Raw genomic sequence first — 17,637 nt, forward strand, 5'->3', positions numbered from 1 at the left:
TGTTTGCATTAGGATTCCATACAGTCTGTAATGCTCTGGATATAACATTTGAGATTGAATAAGAAACCCACTGCACAAGCCGATCAAAGGAAACAAGATTTGACGCCCAAGAACAACACAAATCTTCTGCGGAAAGGACAACGTTGAACAAAATATTTATTTTTGACAATTACATGACCTCCGACTCGCAAAGAGGTGGAACACACAGTACAAAATGTTGCCGTAAAATAAAAAGCGATGAAAAAAAAACCCGACATGAGTTGGCAGTCCTAACCCCATGTTAAACCTAAAAAAAACGCCGCAGCACTGACAGACACATGGAGGAGGCGTTGGAATGTGATGGGTAGCGTGTGTACCAGTAGAGAAGGCTTTGCATCTGCTCAGATAACTGTCCTGCTACATGTACCATTGCTCCAGTCAATGTGTGATTAATAGAATGAGCCCCAAAAAAAAAAAAGACAAAAATAAAATAAAATTCAAATCATTAGAATATCTGAGATTCAGCCCTGAGATTTAGACACGGACAAAATATTAGAAAAATCCAAACACGTTTTCATAAAACATATTCCAAAAGCTGTATTTGGTACGATGCGTACAACTGCTTGAAATAAAAAAAACAAAAACGTACTGCAGTGAGAATTCAGGCTTGGTGACACACCCGTACATGTGCTGCTGCTTGTTGAAGTCAAAAAAACACAAGTCACTGCAACAGATATAAAATACACAAGAAACAGAAAAGATGGCACAAATTAATGATAGGTGGTGTTGCGGGTGTGTTGGTCGCCCGCTGCGTTAGTGAGACGAAGCCATCAGTTCCCTCTGAGTGGATCTCTGCAACATTCAGTCATGGCTACGATCCAGCCTGCACGGACCTCACGCACACACACACACACACACACACACACACACACACACACACTCTGGTCTCGGACAGCACAGCGCTGCCCCTAATGGTGCTATGCAAAAAGTACATACGGGACGTTTCACTAACACTGATCACATTGACTTCTTCTCTAAAAAACGCATGAACGAAAACATGCAGGCTTTACAGTGCGGCCGGTCCCGGGAAACCCAGCAGCCCTGAACCTCCACACCTGATTATGCAGGTACAAATAAGCTGGGGGACAAATCTCAACGCATGGTTCACACAAGTCCCGGATACTCAGAGTGTGCCTATGTGGTAGGAGGGTGGCGGGGGGGGTAAAGTGGGGTCGTTTGGAGCCGGCCTACCACACGTCTTCTATTAATAACAACAAAGTTTGCAGCAGAAAAGTGCATGCAAGCTGCCTTTAGTCATCGGGATGTCCAAAGGAAGGCAATGTACATCCAATGATTTGTCGTTGCACCACAAGCTGGTAAGTATAGGAAAGGAAAAACTAATTTGTATACGTCTAGTAGATCAGATAAGGCTTTTTAAGAAATAAGGTTGTGATGGAAATGCATCGCTTAGGCCCGAGTCAGAAACTAGCAGTGAACTGAGCTGAAAAGGGAAAAACAAAACAGCGGATCAGGAATCTCATCAATACCAGAATGGCCGTTCCTGTAAAAACTAAAGATACAGGAAGATGTAAACCAAAGACTTCCAATGTCAGAAGGGAAGCGATTTGCTACAACACTCTCGGTTAAACATTAGTGACACTGTCGAGGTCAGAAGACATGAAGATCCTGCAGCTGAATGGTCCTGTGATTCTAAAGACCCTTGTAAATAGATTGTACAAAAGGAACTGAGCGAGGTACACCGAGTTTAGTCAGCGATGCAGGCTAGGGCTGGCTGATTTTAAATATTGGTACAATGGAAACTGAAACTGAGACCAGAAATGAACTATTGTGATGAGTTGCCACAGTGGAGGAATCCCAATAAACAACACATTACTTGTGACGAACGCCATCACTTTCCTTCCAGGAAAACCTAAGCCTGCTTGAACTAATTCTACCCCCAACCAGGGAACACAATAAAACTCTATTCAAACTCCTTTAAGATAACACATAGTATTGGGGCCGTGCAGGCAGCTGCCCCCCGGTTTCTACACTGGAACATGGGGCATCTACAGGATACACATTCAAGCCTGACGCAGATGGACAAAGTGCTTTAAGCCAACATAAATCATGAAAAACAGTCTCATCCTGACTGTGAGATATGGCCAGGTCATGACAAGTTCTCTCTACAAGGTGAATCTAAAAGAACCAAATGAGACGATTGTGGGGGGGGGAGGCGGTCGGGTGAAAGAGATAATACTGTGGCCGGAGCAGGGGACGAGACATTTTTCCGAAGGTAAGTGCCACTCCAAAGTGCTTCCTGCAAAAACCCCGGACACGGGGAGAGTACATTCAAACACACGCGCTGTTCAGTTCCCTACGTAACGTTCTCTTCATACCCGGCTGCCGTCGACCGGACCGACCGTTCAGTGCGAGTGCAGTTCGTCTGAATTTGAGACTCCGCCCTTTGCGCCCTTCGTTTGCGGGAGGAAACGTAATACCATGCGTGACGACGACGAAAAACGGGCGTTCTGTTTAATGCAAAAGTTAAAACCCTGTTGTGTTGACAGTGTCCAATGGCATTTTGTGAAAAATCATGTCAGGTACCTAGGTCAGAAGTTGGGTAATTTCTAGAACGTCCTGCACCCCCCCCCCCCAACCCTAACGCAACCAGCATTTCCTTGACTGGCTTAAGTTCTCAGCATCGAAATTACCTTACCAATAACTTAAAACACACAATCGAAAAACCTCTTTGACAAACTGCTAAAGAAGACGCCTATGAGAAACTCCAGGAATAAATAAACCAAATATAATCAAATACTTACAAATTCTTTAAAAAAATTAAATATCTTTGATTGTTATTCATATTCAATCCAGAAAAAAAAAACATTTTTCCTCATAAATAACTACAAAGTGATAACACAAATTACAAATTCAGCATGTTATTGTAAGTGAAAGTGTTTGTTTTTTTTCCTCGGTCCAACGGTGTTCTTGGCTTTGAGGTGTGAATTAAAACCCCTGTGTGTCTGCGGCCGTGTCTTGAAGCCAGCGGCCGTGGCGAGTACCGTCAGACGGGACCAGGGGGAGGTACGGGGACTGGGGGGGGGGGGGGGGACCGCGTCTTCCCAGTCGGAGTGTTTGAGGGTTAACAGTGCAGCTGAAGAGCAGAGGGTGAAGTTAAGGTTTGCGGGTGCTGATTGCGGGTGCTGGCTGTCAGTCGAAGGAACCCTGGTGCCCACGGTCGCCGTGGTTACCAGGAGAGGGCGGGAGAACCCCCTGCGGAACGTGGCAGGTGAACGTCTGGAAGAGCGAGCAGAAAAAACATCTTAAAGTGATGAATTCATCTGACGTTAGCGGGTCTTCATACTATTCTGCTTTTAGGAGAGAAAGCGCTGCCTCAACCACATTATGTGCTGATTAAAAAAAAAACACAACACACACTTTGTTCCTATAATGACCAGCTGCAGTAGCTGCCACTATCAGCAAACAGTACTTATGTACAACTTTCAAACACTTAGCAGAAAGTCCCACAACACAGCCAGTGTGCTCCCATCAAAGAAACAACTATTTCCAACTTTTCTACAGCTACTTTCTCCAATTTCACTCTGTTTTTTGTTGTTGTTGTCCTCAACTGTAGCTTTTCTCTTTAGAAGGCCCTCTGCTCTGCTTAGAAAGAAGAAACATGGCTTTATGAGTGGCGACCTCAACAACTGAAACATTTTGAAATATGCCTTGCATCTGGTTTAGTAGGTGAAAGAAGAGTACATTGCATGTTTGTTGCAACTGACTCTAACCAGCTGAAATAGGTCTGCATGCCCTCCCTCGACTCATCTGCTAAATAGGTGAGCAAACTTTTGGTTGAGATTGTGACTTGTGGTTTTAACCACGCACTCACTTTGTGAGATGAGCTGTTGAGAACGTTGACATTTGGATGGGGTGATAAGGTCACTGGGGGGGATTTTAAACACAAACAAAACACACAACACAGTTGCTTGATTAAAGTATAGAGGGCTTTTACTAACCACATGCAGTTTCTGCTCACTTTGTCACCTGTCATCCCATCGGTTCCCAGGAGGAGCTTTGAATGTCTTGTTCTAGGGTGAGGGGAGAAAAAAAATGAAAAGATGAATATTTAGTTTAACAGCACAGTCTCCCTAGAATATATTAGCAGAAATGCATTGCTAGATTCTGAGAACTTCCACTTCCACTAGAGACATTAACATTTTAAACTACCAGCGCAGTTATTCATGCTCACCTTGTGCTTTTTACACTTCATGGAGAAATTTTCCTCAATGAGCACACAGTCTGCAAGGACAAGAACGGAACATGAAATCGATGGGGCAGTGATTCATCCAAAAGGTTGACCGGCCCACACATGCGAGTTCAGGCTTAACAGATGTAATAATAACAGCCTGCCGCAGACCACAAAAGAACTATTTACAGAAAATACACAAATACACACAGTTGAACTCACACACACCAACACAAAGCGCTTATAGTGGGTGTATTCAATATATTCTGAGCAAGAGTTATTATGTTAAGAAAATACAGCAGATTCAGAAACTTTGAGGAAAAACGAATCTCTTCTAGTGCACCGAAGAGAACTACTCTTCATATCAGTCAACAGGGCTTGATGCAAGAATGCAGGAGTCAGATGTTCGAAGTGTAAAGATAAAAGAAATCAAAAAGACGTGCACATTGTGCTTGTACACACACAAGAAAGGACTGGGCAAGATAAAGAAGTACACTTTGACCCCTTTTCCCCTTGGGCTGGGTGTAGGTGAAGGGCGGAAGGCGGGGCTTACCTGACTCTAGAGCACATCTGTAGTGATACTTGTTGGGGCAGCCCTTGAAGAAGCAGCCCAATGTGGCACCTGGGTTGCGGCAGCCTGAGCACATCTAAAAACACCACAGAATAAGATTTGAGTGTTCACCGGGGTGTCCGCAAGTTTCATCAAGGTAAACTGAAGACTTTTCAACACCTTTTTACTGCCAGTTAGACCAATTTCACCACTGAAATGAATGTGACAATGGAAAAAAAAAGTTCTTCGGGCCTTTTACAGTCAACAATCACCCGATCAAATGACAGAACTGGGAAACATGAATAATTAACTTCCTGCATCTATCGAGAATTATGACTAACTGAGCCCCTTTGTGTAACAACACACTCAGATTACAAGATTAGACTGCAGCTTTACCGTCTCCTGCGCCACCTTGACAGCCTCCTCCAGCCCATAGACTCTGCCCTTCACGAGGAAGACTCCCGCCGACCAGATGCCGCAGTCTTCGTGGAGCCAGTGCTCGCAGGCCTCCTGGGGCACGACGGGCGGGCTGTACCAGTCCTCCACAGCTGCCGAGCCGGCGTCCAGCCTGGCCCGCTTGGCCGCGGGGCTCCCGGTGACATCGTCTGTCCACGGGTGGCTCCCCAGCAGGTCTTCCTGCTTCAGCTGAGATCCGGGCCTGAGGGGCCACGGTGCCGGCGCACGCGTGCACTTTCGTCCCCTTCCTCTCACGCTGCAGGACGAAGAGTCGGAATCGCTGTAGTCCTCCTCGTCTTCCTTGAGGCCCGGCGCGCTGGCCGGCGTTTTGGCGCTGGGTCGGTAGCCCTCGGGGTAGTAAGGGCCGTGGAGGTCGCCCAGGTCCATGGCGTTGGCCGACTGACCGCACAGGCAGCAGACGAGAGAGCGCTGGTGCTGGCTGTGGGTGGAGGCCCGGCCCAGCTGGAGGCAAGAGGTACTCGGTACGACTCCGGACATGAAGTGGCCCTGCTGCTGCTGGCCCTTCTTGTGCTGCGGCTTCACCTCCTCGGGGTAGTTGATTACAGTACACAGTGACGGGGACGACTGCTTGCGCTGCACGCGGACGAACGGAGAGAAAGTGTCTAACCTCAGGTCCCTTTTCTCTTCCTTGTAGTTGACGTACCTCAACTTGATCTCCGGCTCGTTGGGGGAGAACATGGAGGACGACTGCCTAGGCTTGTGTTTCTTTCTTCTCCTCTTGGGAGGGTGAGCCGCCTTCACCTTGGCAGCGGGAGATTGTTTGCTACCTGTAGCCTTGCCTTTGGAAGGCCTTTTCTTTGGAGATTTGGGTGGTGGGGACATTCTTGCCACGTGAATCTCTGGTGAGGAATCAGGTTGAGAAATATGCTCCGGCTCTTTCTTTGACTTTTTGTGTCCAGCGAACTGAGGACTGGACTGTGGCGAGGGTTGGGGATGTGAAATTTGCTCTGTTTTCTTCTTTGACTTTGTGTGAACAGTACAGTTGGGGCTAGCCTGCGGTGAGTGTTCAGGAGGTGAAAAATCCTCTGGCTCTTTCTTTGACTTCTTGTGCACAGCGAACTGAGGGCTTGACATTTTTGGGGGTGTGCTGTTAAGTGAGTTTTTGGAATTATTGATGATTTCAGAATCTGAGGTAGACTCTTTGCAACTGTCAGTGTTAATGCTGTTAGTTTTACCCCTTTTCAGCGGGGTTGCTGCTTTTTGTTTCTTCTTTTTCGCTGAGATAGACGCTTTCACTCTGCCTTTCTTTTTTCCTACCAATGCGGTGTCATTCTTCTTAGGACTGGCTAAATTAGAAACACTAGCTGCGGTTTGAAAAGCCTTGGCTTTCTTAGCAGTGCGTATGCATCCTGACACTTTATACCTGTTGGGATTGATGTTCATGACTATGGCCTCTAACCTTGTCCCTCTGCCAGAACGCACTGGCAATTCCTTTTTTTTTAAAGTCCTCTGCAGCGCACTTGTATTCCCGTTCATGTGAGGAACGACACTCGTCTTGTTGGGCTTCTCTTCTAAAACATTTGACAGAAATTCACCATCGTCTGTTAAGTCAATCATAGGCTCCAAAACTGCCTTGCGTCTATGGACTGTCTGCTTGTGTTCATTGCTGGTATCTAACCTTGGTGTACTATCGCTGCTGCTAGACCTTGGAACCGGGACAGACGACTGGATGGGCCCTTCTCTGTTCAGGCCATCCCACGCAGCCTCATCAGTGGCCTCTAGAAACGAGTTGTCGCCGCTGGGCGAGCTGGAGGCCTGGGGCAGGACGAACACATCGTCCACGTCGTCCAGTGAGGTAGCGGAGGGGGAGACGGGGTCCTCCAGAGGACTGATGTACTCCCTGCTCAGTGAACACAGGTCTCTAGCACCCACGCTGTCGGGGATGACCACCGGCTCCTGTGTTCTGGAGATGAGGAGAAGCACTTCAGAGCCCCCCCCGTCCTGATGCTCCCCTGAAACAGGGGTGAGGGTCTCCGGTGAGGATTCAACACAGGCTCCCGAACCTGACCAGCTATCACCTTGACCATTTTCCAAGCCCCTACCGTTTTCTGTATCCCGAGAAAGGCTGTGATCCGCTTCGCTTTGTAGGGGCGTATCCGTGTCGCCATCACCGGAAACGACTCCGCCGTTGATCTCGTGAGACTGCTGCGTTAGACATACTCCCACATCGTTCTCTTCCCCCACCTGAGCCTGAAAAAGTTCTGTCTGTGCGGCAAGGTCCATAGGCCTGTCGACCTGCTCTAAGTAGTGCTGGCTCAGTGCATAGCCAGTCTCCCCGAGCCCTTTGTCCGAGTCACAGGGCGGGTGCAGGGAGAACTTGCCGATAGACGGTACGCCATACAGCGGCGAATGCTGAGATAGAGAGTCATGAGTGGAGAAGACGTGAGACCTGCTCACATAGGACAGGGTGACTGTAGTGTTGGAGAAGGCATTGTCTGGTTGAATTTGATCCCCTGATTGGAGCCTGATGTCTGAGGAGGCAGTCTCTGAGAAGGAAGGTAGTCCAGTTTTGCTGGTCCCGGAGTTTGGGTACCAGCTGGGGTTCTTGACCATCCGCAGGGCCTCGAGGGAGTTGGCGTTGAGGACGCATTCCTCACCTTTCCTGGTCAGGTCGATCACAGTGGGGATGCTGGAAGTGGAGAGGTCTTGGGGTTGTAGTTCATCTAAGCTCCCGGGTGGCTGCTCCATAACAACTGCAATGGATGGAGAAGAGAAGAGAATGTTAAGATTTGTTGAGTTGGGCTTACCAATACTTACAAGCAGGAATGTAGTGGAGGGTAAACCCACTTAAACTGTCTTTATCCTCGTTTTTATTAGCAGAATAGTGTTTACCCACCTTTTTAGGCTGATATCAATCTGTATGAGGTAAATGCATAGTGCACACCACAGTAATAAGTAAACTGATGCAAGTTATGAGAGGATGAGGTCTTCTAATTAAAAAGCATACAATAATGTTGTAATGAAAATAAAGTTATTTTTTGTTTATATTGGTGACTGTTTGCCTTATTATGACCACGACAAGAGGTTACAGTTTGCCCACCTTTTAATTTACCACTGCATCACTACTTACAGGTCACCTGTGTCGCAATTTTCACGTCACCTGCCGATAAAATGCGTTGGCTTGTGCTATTTTTTAAGTTTTACTTTTTTCCCCTACCAAACGACAAGTGGAAAGTTGAACCAGGTAACGTTAACATTAGCTAAGGGGAACTGACGTGTGTCTGAATTTGAATAGGAAACATGGCTGTGACTGACTGATAATTAACGTTATAACGTTAGTTTATTTCCAGTATACGTAAATACTGAGCCGTAATATGTAATTGGCTGGCATGCCCCACTCCAGACGACTGACGGGGAAAATATTTACCAACAACGTGGACAGGTCAGGGTCGCTAACGTTAGCTAGCTTAGCCACAGCTAACGTTAGGTAGCTAGGCCCGGCTTAGCCCCGATGACGCTCCGTTCCCTCTTACATGGAGAGAATGGTACGTTAAACTCCATTCAATATCTGGCGATTTAATGTGGCCTTACCTAACGACAAAGGTACATAGCTCGTTGAACATGACTTCGCAGATTTTGCTGATCGACAGGACCCACGCTTCAATTCGGCAAGATTTGATCCCCCCAAGAAGCACTTTATTTCGATAAAATGTCAACTTATATTGTGGATTCACACTGTTCGCTACCGCCAACGACGGCGCTAACGTTATTTTGGTGCAAGAAGATCGTGTGAACAACAGGCGAACCAATTTTAAAATGTGGTATTTTTACTTCAATAAGTGGTTCTTGGTTTGTTGGATGTATGCCGAATTGAAGAGTGGATCATAACAGTTTGTAAAGCTCTAGGCTGTGTTCTGCCAATTGTGTAAGTTCACCGATAAGCGAGGCAACATTAAATTGACATATTTTAATGGAGTTTGGCGACACATTCTCTCCATTAAAGAGAACGGAACGTATCGGGGCTAGGCCCGGCTGGATGAAACAAAGACAGAGCGGAGGTATAATGCACTGCACTGCCGATCAAAACTTACCCGGACGGGAGGGATCGGAGGGTTTTTAAACGTCCAATTTAAGAATCTGCCCCACCCTGCATCTCTTTCAAGAACCCATCAGCTTCTAACTCATCTAAAAAAACTACAAATAAGAGAAACCCCCAAATTAAATAAATATGCACACACTTTCCATGAACACACTACTCTGATCGCAGCAGTGTCAAGCTACAATATACACCTGAACTTCCGAATACAACCTTCAAAATAAGACGTTGTTGTCGAACGTGTTTCAATGTTTTTTCAGTAAAACAAAATACAGAAGTGAAAATAACGAATGCATTTTTAGGATGAATCTATTAAGTATAGTCAATTTAGCAAATGGCCTGGGTTCAGTCGGCCACTAACCTGCCCTGTGCTTACCATCGATGTGAGGCTGTCAAATTTAAAAAAAATTCTCAAACACTAAACTTAGAACAGACAACTAACTTGGGGAGATGTATCCTATCTTATTTAATTTAAAACATTTTTTTTAAAATCTAAGAGTGAGTCAATTTACACATTTATTTCGCATTACTTCCGGTCGTGTTGTAGCTAACTGTGGGTAACTTGACGCTGCTGTGATCGCAGCAGTGGAGCAGTTGTCACTCAGCTGGAGAACAGTGAGGCATCATGGGAGACAAGTGAGGGACTTGCTGCTCCAGTCCAGAGCCAATGGCTCTGCTCCAGTCTAACTCCATTATTCACTCTCAAAGAACATTTTATAGCATTTCTTATGATTTATCAACTAATTCCTAAATAATACACTTTGCTACTTGTATAACAGTTTCAGATGATATTTTCAGACCAAATAATGTCACTTAGCAAGACCCTGTTGCCTGTTGTTTTCTACCCTTTTATTACATTACATTGAATTTCTTTGGGTACAGAGACCTTGTAGTGGAAAACTCCAAAGATTCACTTACTTTAAGAAAAAGAACAATAGAAACCCCATACTAATTTTTTAAAGGATACTATGCAAACATCACAGCAAACTTATCAACAATGTATAATATCATATTATTATATTAATATTATAAGAATATTATCGGGATAGCATAGGAGATTAAAAAGGTCATTACAAACTTACTACTGAGTACTACAAACACACTGTAAGTGCCTATAGGAACATTACAGTCATACTATAGATTAAAAAATATAAAGTATGATAAGGTCACTATAACCGCCCTATACTTTAGACCAGTGGTTCTCAACGTGGGGTCCGGGGACCACCAGGGGACCTTGAGGGGGTTCCAGGGGTCCCCAACAAGACGAAATCTCATCAAAATGGGGGTCCGTGGCCCTAATGTGGACTAAATTAGGGGTCCTTGATATGAAAAAGGTTGAGAACCACTGCTTTAGACACGCTGTAGTATTATATAGGGAATAGCAGTATTCTAGAAATATTAGTGATTTTTCATCCAGGTTTATCTAACAATCTGAGACCCAGAATGAAAGAGAGAAAGCACATGTGCTATTCATTTAGATGCTATTCACAAGAACTCTCTCCCAAAGGCAGAAAGCAGAACCAAAGCTAGAATCTGTGGAGTCAACCCATGAAATATAGGGCCTCACTTATAAAAAGCTTCTCAACTACAAAGTATGCCCCCATGACCAAATCCAAGCAAAGCTGTAATTTATGGAAAATTGATCTTGATGCCAAAACCAGCGGGCTACATTTCTCCAACTGTCAGAAATATATCAAAAGCTGACATAAAATTTCTAGCATTATCCAAGGTATGAATTCCATAGAGATTTTATCACGTTCTTTGAAATGACGGTATGATAGAATCAAGGGCAGAGCCGAAGGTGATTGTTATAAATGAGGAGCAAAGCAAGACGGAAACCTCAAAGCAGTCACACAAGGGACAGGGTGCAAAAATATTTATTGCTAATAAACCTGTAGTCAGTTGGTGTATATTTGCTTTATATTTACAATAATAGAGTACAGAGGAATGGGAATGTGAGACAAAAAATCCAAAACATTTAAATAAATACAAAAGGGACTGCCACTGAACAAGACTACAAACATAACCAACTCCAACACCTCCTATACAGTTGGACCCATGATTGCAGTGAGAAAAAAAAAAAATCTATATAAATTTTCATATATATATTTATATTATAATCAGTGAATCCCATCCATATGCATTCAGCAAGTCGCCTTTCCACGGGTAATCTAAGATCGATCCAAGGATTTCAGAAAACATCTATGATGTTAATCACCATTTAGAAGCTGACAAGTCAGGCGATGAAGCAACGTGGCAGATAGTTTACTTGTGTAAGAATGCAGGCGAACATTTTTGTGCCATAGCTTGTTTATTGAGCAAGACTTCCATCTGTGCTGAAATGATAACGGAGTGGTGGGGAGGTTCAATATGTGCGTACTGACCACACCTAGCGTAACGTGCGGGCCTGCAGGCCAAACTTGTTCCTACGGTTGGTTATGCAAGTATTATTCAATCAATATGTAGTTGTGTTTAGCCGTTAAACATCACACGTAATCCTTTGGCTAGCAACACAGTCTACGGAGTTAAAACAGTAGCTTACACAGTCATGGTTTTAGTGTATGCATGATGCTCAATTAAAAACAGTACAGAGTATTTACAGTAAGACATGGCAACAAAAAATAAACAATACAAAAAAAAATTGTCACAGTAACTGAAGTGCATGGAATGCAAACTCTATAGACATGAAATTCAAACTTCATACCATGTTTTTTTTAATAATATACGACGTGTGTTTTGTGACCAGTGTGTAGTGTTACTAAATAAGTCATTACAGAGCTAAAATATAGTGGGCCTCTAAACATGCAGCAAGGTAGGCGGACGTGACGCGTCACTGTCAGAACTCCTTAGTGTCTTTATTTTCAAACAGGTGGAGTCTCTGCTCGGCCGTCAGCCCTTCCTTTAGACTCTGGAGGGAGAGAGAGAGAAAGATGTTAACACTGACCACGCTACACAGAACTTCTTCTGGACGCTCGTGTTGTTCCTGAGCAGGCAGTGAAGCGCGGTGTTTCTCTCTTCGGTGAAGCTGCTACAGTGCCAATCTACTGTCAACGTGTAATTAAATATCTAGAACACGGGCGAATGCGAATAATGAGATCCCAAACACCACGATACATTTGATCCCGAAACCTTCTACACCCTGTGTGGCACTGGCTCTGTAAGCAACACATACACGTAAAGGTGATAGGGTGGCTAGTGTGAGAAGACAGATTAAAGTCAAGACGAGAACCATAACGACAAAGTTATTATTAACCCCATGATTTCTAAGGGAGATCGTCATTCTGCAAGAGCTCAAATCATTTCATCTTGCATCTGTGAAGTGGGAAATTTGTGCAGACTAATGTGCAATAGTGACGCAGTCAGGTCTATTCAGTGCTTTAGAGGTGGATTACAACAGGATGTGCTTGACACCCGTGGGTGCGTCGGGTTTGGTTTACCTAAAGGAGAGGGGGAGGAGGCCTACACGTCCTCAGCAGCCCTAACTGTCCCAGGGCATGTCACGATTCACAGACTGAGGACAGAAGGGGGAAACACACCAGCAAGTGTGTGTTAGACTACTGTGGCGTTTACTCGTGCAGCACAGTCCAAAATGATGAAGAGCGCAGGGTTTATGGATTCACAAAATGGATAAAAGAAACAAAATGTATGTGCACGTGCAGCTAAAGCAGTAATACTGCCGATGGTGACGCACCATTAGGCATTCAGTACTGCATGCAATTGCGCAGCCGACCTCTAGATGGCAGTATGAAACCACTTGTTATCAGCCTTACCATATTTCTGTTGTGGTGGGAGACCTCTACTGGCAAAATACATCTCACTTCAAATAAGACTGCTCTTTCAGTTGCTGTGTAAGCGGCATGACTTAATGGGTGATACAGTTCAATGAGAAAAACTAAATAAACAGCTTAGTGGGTTGTAAGGTTGATTTTAGTCTTAGCCTGCCTGGTGCTAGGGAACCCACCTTTGACCTCATGGTGCGCTCCGAGCGTTTAGCTGCAGCAGCTGCCATCTTGAGGATGTCTGGGTTGCTTTTGGACTTCATGATATCTAGGGAGGGAAAACAGAGACTTTAATGGAAAGTACTGCTGAATAGGTGAGGAAAGAGAATTCTGTGTCAAGGTTTACAAGCAGGTACAGATTTCATTTGGAAGGAGTCTAGTAGTCAGGTATAGAGAAAGACAGATTAGATGTTAGTGGTCACTTGGCATGAGGTGTGTTTTGGTACCGTATCCCCCCCCTCGCTCCACCTCCTCCAGCGACGGTTCCCCCAGTGCCTCGTGAGCCAGCTGCAGCTGGTCTCTGAGCCGGCCCAGGTCCCGCTCGGCTTTGGCCTTGACGATGCTCAGCTCTGTGTAGATGTCCTTGTACTTATCTGTCGCGTATTTCTTATCCTGCGCACACACACACACACACACATTATTTAGTGGTTGAGATGAAAGGTATGCATTCATGCCATTCGCATCTCTCAGCCTTGATTTCCTGTGGGAGCGTTATCTTAACAGGAAAACCTCTTACTCTTTGGGCAGCCTGGAGTTCATCTTTCAGGGAGTTGATTTCCTGCTTCAGGTACTGGACCTCAGACTCCTTCACCCTCAGCATCACCTAGAAAACGAGACGATGAAACAAGATGAAAGATTATGTTGAAAACAACTTTGCCATCAGGGCTCCGAGACTTTGAAAGAACCTCCCTGAGGAGCTTAGGCTAAATCTATATCTGTATCATTATTAAAATCACTTTTTAAAACTCACTTTTATAGACTAGACTTTAAAGAGATGATATCTTTTTAAGTCTTTGCTTCTGTGTTTATGCTATACTTTTATGTTTCTTGCTCTGCTTGTGCTGTTGATTTTATCTTAGACCTTTGTAAAGCACTTCATGGCTGTGTTTTGAAGGGTGCTGTGCAAATAAAGATTATCATGATCACCTGGCAGGAGAGTAGTAGCAATTAAAAACAGTCTAATCCATTTCATGCACTTGAAATAACTACACCTCTTGTTGATTAATCTCTTTGCCATGTGCTGATGTGCATTTGCCAGATATGTTTTAGCATCAAAGCGACCCTACCTCTAACTCGTAGAGCTCTTTGCCCTGTATCGTGACGACCGAGTCTCCGTCCTCGCTGGTCATGGAGCGCATCTTGGTGATCTCTGCTGCAAGGCGGTTGTTCAGCTCCTAGAAACACAAGAAGCAAGGGTTAGCGCAGTCCAGGAGGGGGTTTCGGTGGAACCTTGACATAATGAAAGGTATATACATGTCACTCTGCTATGTGTACGGTGTCAACGCACCTGGTTGTGCGCGTTGAGCTCCTGGTTCTCTCTCTGACACTGCCTGAGGGCCTGCCTCTCGGCCTCCAGCGCCTGGGCCAGGTGGGCGTTCTCCAGGCACTTCTGGGAATACTGCTCCGACAACACCTCGATCTCCCGCTGGAAGGAACACAGCTCCTCCCTGGAACACAGCACCATGCCGCACCGGGAGAAAATCAAATATCACCAGACTGGCTTTGGGACACAGTAAGAGGGTTCAAATATGGCTGCAGTGGCATCATTCATCATCCTTTAATATGCCCAGTCTCTTGATCTTTAACGTCTAGACAGACCTGGAGCCAGAATGAGGTTTATCAAGATCTGATGAGGATCAGACGGGCTGAGACAGACGTAAAAACACGATGTCCCAAACACTGGACTGGAGCTGTGTCTGTAATTCCGCGTTTGGCAGGGTCACATATTGCCACCTCAGCCACCAGTCACCTTGGTTACAGTTGGCAAGCTGTGGGCTAGCAGCCCTTTGCCCTGCCCTATTCAGACTGAGATGGCTTTGGGTGAAGTCTCACAAAGCAGGATCAGTAAGTGAGCCAGCAATCGCTGACAAACAATGGTTCTGGTTCATAGAAAGGGCTTCAGTTGAATAAAGGGCTATTGAGTGTATTGAGTTATTACATTAGCATTTCAAGCAAACTTTCCCTTTTGAGCAGAGAAGAAAGTGGCTGGCATAATGAAGAAAGAAGAACGGAATTTACAGCTTGATGAAATTTCACTTGATTTACTGTGCTAGATTTTAAACTACTCCTTTATTTTGCTAATGGAACATCACCAGTCAGATCATAACACCTGCAGTTCCACAGGTGATGCCAAGTGAAGTGTCGCAGCATGCAGCAGACAGGCAGGTGAGCAGTATAAACACCCAGTGCCTCCACACGTGTCCCAGCCAGTCATGGACAACAGCCCGGTACCTCAGCATCTTATTAGTACTTACACCACATTAAATTAATAAATCATTCTTCCATCAAGCAAATGCAGAGAAGCCAACAAGCTTGAGTCAAGCTCACAATAAATCACATACCAAAGACTAGAGATTTGAGCGGATGGCAAACTGTCTGGCATTACATGAAAGAATCTTTGCTGGAGCCTGGATTTATTAAGGGAATACACTGAGTTTATGAAAGCTGGGTCTGTTGGTCATCTTACCAATTAAGTGATAAGAACATAAAAGCCAAAATCATCCATGTGAGCCAGTAGATTGTTCACTCTGGTGCTCCGTGCTAACTGTTTAGCATGCACCATGCTGAGAGATAGTAGGTGACTAGCATTATCCAAAGTAGATTGACCTTATTTTTGGAACTATTTCAGGTGAGCAACCACGTATTCATCCGCTGCAGTGATTTTTAACTGTACACAGTCTCCCATCGCCCACCATGTTGACTTCATATAGACACAGAAGAAGTAGTCCAAGCTAGTTAAAAACAGCCCATAATTTTTGTATCATATTTTGTGTACATTTTTACCAATCTCCTACATAAAAGTGCCAGACTTGGCTACATATCAGTTAATATTACAAACCATTTAGTTTTAGAGTTGCTACTAGTTCTCATTTTCTCACTTTTAGCTAATACTAATCACTCAGCATAGTGTATGTTAAAGGAGCACTGGAGCCAGTGATCCAGTGGGGACACATGGATGATTTTGGTTCTCACCATTTAACAGGTAAATGGACCAATGAGCAAATCCTATTCCTTTAAGCTTGTTGGAGCAGGAGAGCTCATCTGGGATGATTGACCAGAAGCCCTCAGTCATAATGAGCTGAATATCAACACTGAGTGTGGAACAGCATTAATACCCAGAGGCTCTTGATCAATATGGGCCCTGGTCATAAATGCCATAACAGAGTACAGTTGTATAGGAAGCTTACTCGTGCTGTCTGCGAATCTCCTCGATGTCTGCGTTCTCCGCGTTGCTGTTGGCCTTGCGAGCCTTGTCCAGCTCCTTCTCCAACTCCGTCCGGTGGGCGTTTTTCATCGCTTCAATCGCTACGGCAACAGAAACAAAGAGCTTTATTGAGGGGAGAACACCCTGCAAACTCTTAAAAGTTGTGTAATTGCATTATCAATGCTAAAAATATGGCAGCAACAAAGCTAAATCACATTAGTGAAAAATTTGCACAGCAATAGTTTTACACTCTTTCAAGTCCCTTTGGAATTGTACCGTTTAGTAAGAGGAGACTAACATTTTCTTCAGTTTAGACTAAGGTTTTCCATCTGTGGTGCTACTTACCAGCGATGGTGGCTGCCGTCTCCTCTGCCAGCAGTCGCTCCTTCTCGTCCTGCAGGTTCTCCAGCTCTCTCTGGTGTTTCCGCTGCAGCTCGTCTATGACCTTTTGGTGGGACTCCTCCATGGCGGCAAAGCCCCTCTCGCAGGTGGCCTACGAGACAGGAGGAGGATGCGGGGGGCGACAGTGAGTTCACAGGTCACCTGGACAAGGACCGAAAGGTTTTCCTGGCCGCGTGAGCCGAGCAGGAAAAACCCCCCGGGCCCCAGAACATGAGCTAGCGCTGATCATCCGTTTCATGACAGCAAACAACCGGCAAGCTACAGCCTGTTAGCACCGAGCAAGATGAGCCTGTGTGAGTACAAAACGGGTTAAGAGAAATGGCAGAATACACAGTACGTTGAAGGAATGCATAGGCAATAAAGAGCGGTGGGTGTAAGAAAATTATGTGCTGCCATTTCCTCTGCACAGCAAAATCATTCATCCACTGACAGGTCTTTGCTATGTAAACTTCTAACCACACTCATAAAACGCTTATTACAAACCGAGTTCATGTCTGGTTGAATAGTCCCCGCAGTCTACAGCTATTGTGCAAATCATAATCTGTCTATGAGCCACATCTTTGATGGAATGTAGGGTTAAGCCGGTGCCCTAATACAATCATGAATAGCTGGGCCTGGGCTTCTGGTGGGGAAGCTGGGACCGCTGGAATCAAATGTATCTTCAGCATAGGGCATTTTTGGCAAGCCTGTCTGTGTCAAATGAGGCAAGCTTGCCAAACTTGCACTGACACCTTTGGGCGG

General features: G+C 45.1%; 2 protein-coding genes across 2 annotated transcripts in view; both read right to left on the minus strand.

The window, feature by feature from the left end:
- Positions 1-200: 200 nt before the first annotated feature.
- Positions 201-9,437, minus strand: LOC139657946 (retinoic acid-induced protein 1). The gene is made up of 6 exons (XM_071535937.1): positions 9,287-9,437; positions 5,175-7,948; positions 4,782-4,875; positions 4,232-4,281; positions 3,999-4,070; positions 201-3,276 (listed from the first exon to the last, which is right to left on the minus strand). Exons 2-5 carry the CDS (start codon positions 7,941-7,943, stop codon positions 4,023-4,025), a joined length of 2,961 nt encoding a protein of 986 aa, XP_071392038.1. The 5' UTR covers positions 7,944-7,948; positions 9,287-9,437; the 3' UTR covers positions 201-3,276; positions 3,999-4,022.
- A 1,749-nt stretch (positions 9,438-11,186) lies between these two features.
- Positions 11,187-17,637, minus strand: part of mprip (myosin phosphatase Rho interacting protein) — a 35,952-nt gene continuing 29,501 nt past the window's right edge. Inside the window, exons 17-24 of the mRNA XM_071535938.1 lie at positions 16,840-16,987; positions 16,478-16,595; positions 14,578-14,737; positions 14,357-14,464; positions 13,807-13,893; positions 13,517-13,682; positions 13,253-13,338; positions 11,187-12,199 (exon numbers count right to left, since the gene is read on the minus strand). Coding sequence (XP_071392039.1) covers positions 12,128-12,199; positions 13,253-13,338; positions 13,517-13,682; positions 13,807-13,893; positions 14,357-14,464; positions 14,578-14,737; positions 16,478-16,595; positions 16,840-16,987 — 945 coding nt within the window. The 3' untranslated portion in view covers positions 11,187-12,127. The remainder of the gene's footprint in view (positions 12,200-13,252; positions 13,339-13,516; positions 13,683-13,806; positions 13,894-14,356; positions 14,465-14,577; positions 14,738-16,477; positions 16,596-16,839; positions 16,988-17,637) is intronic.

Source organism: Centroberyx affinis, unplaced genomic scaffold, assembly GCF_046629955.1.
Source record: "Centroberyx affinis isolate AG114_WGS23_722 - 3 ecotype Tasmania unplaced genomic scaffold, CSIRO-AGI_Caff_v1 ptg002793l_1, whole genome shotgun sequence".
Lineage (NCBI taxonomy): Eukaryota > Metazoa > Chordata > Actinopteri > Beryciformes > Berycidae > Centroberyx > Centroberyx affinis.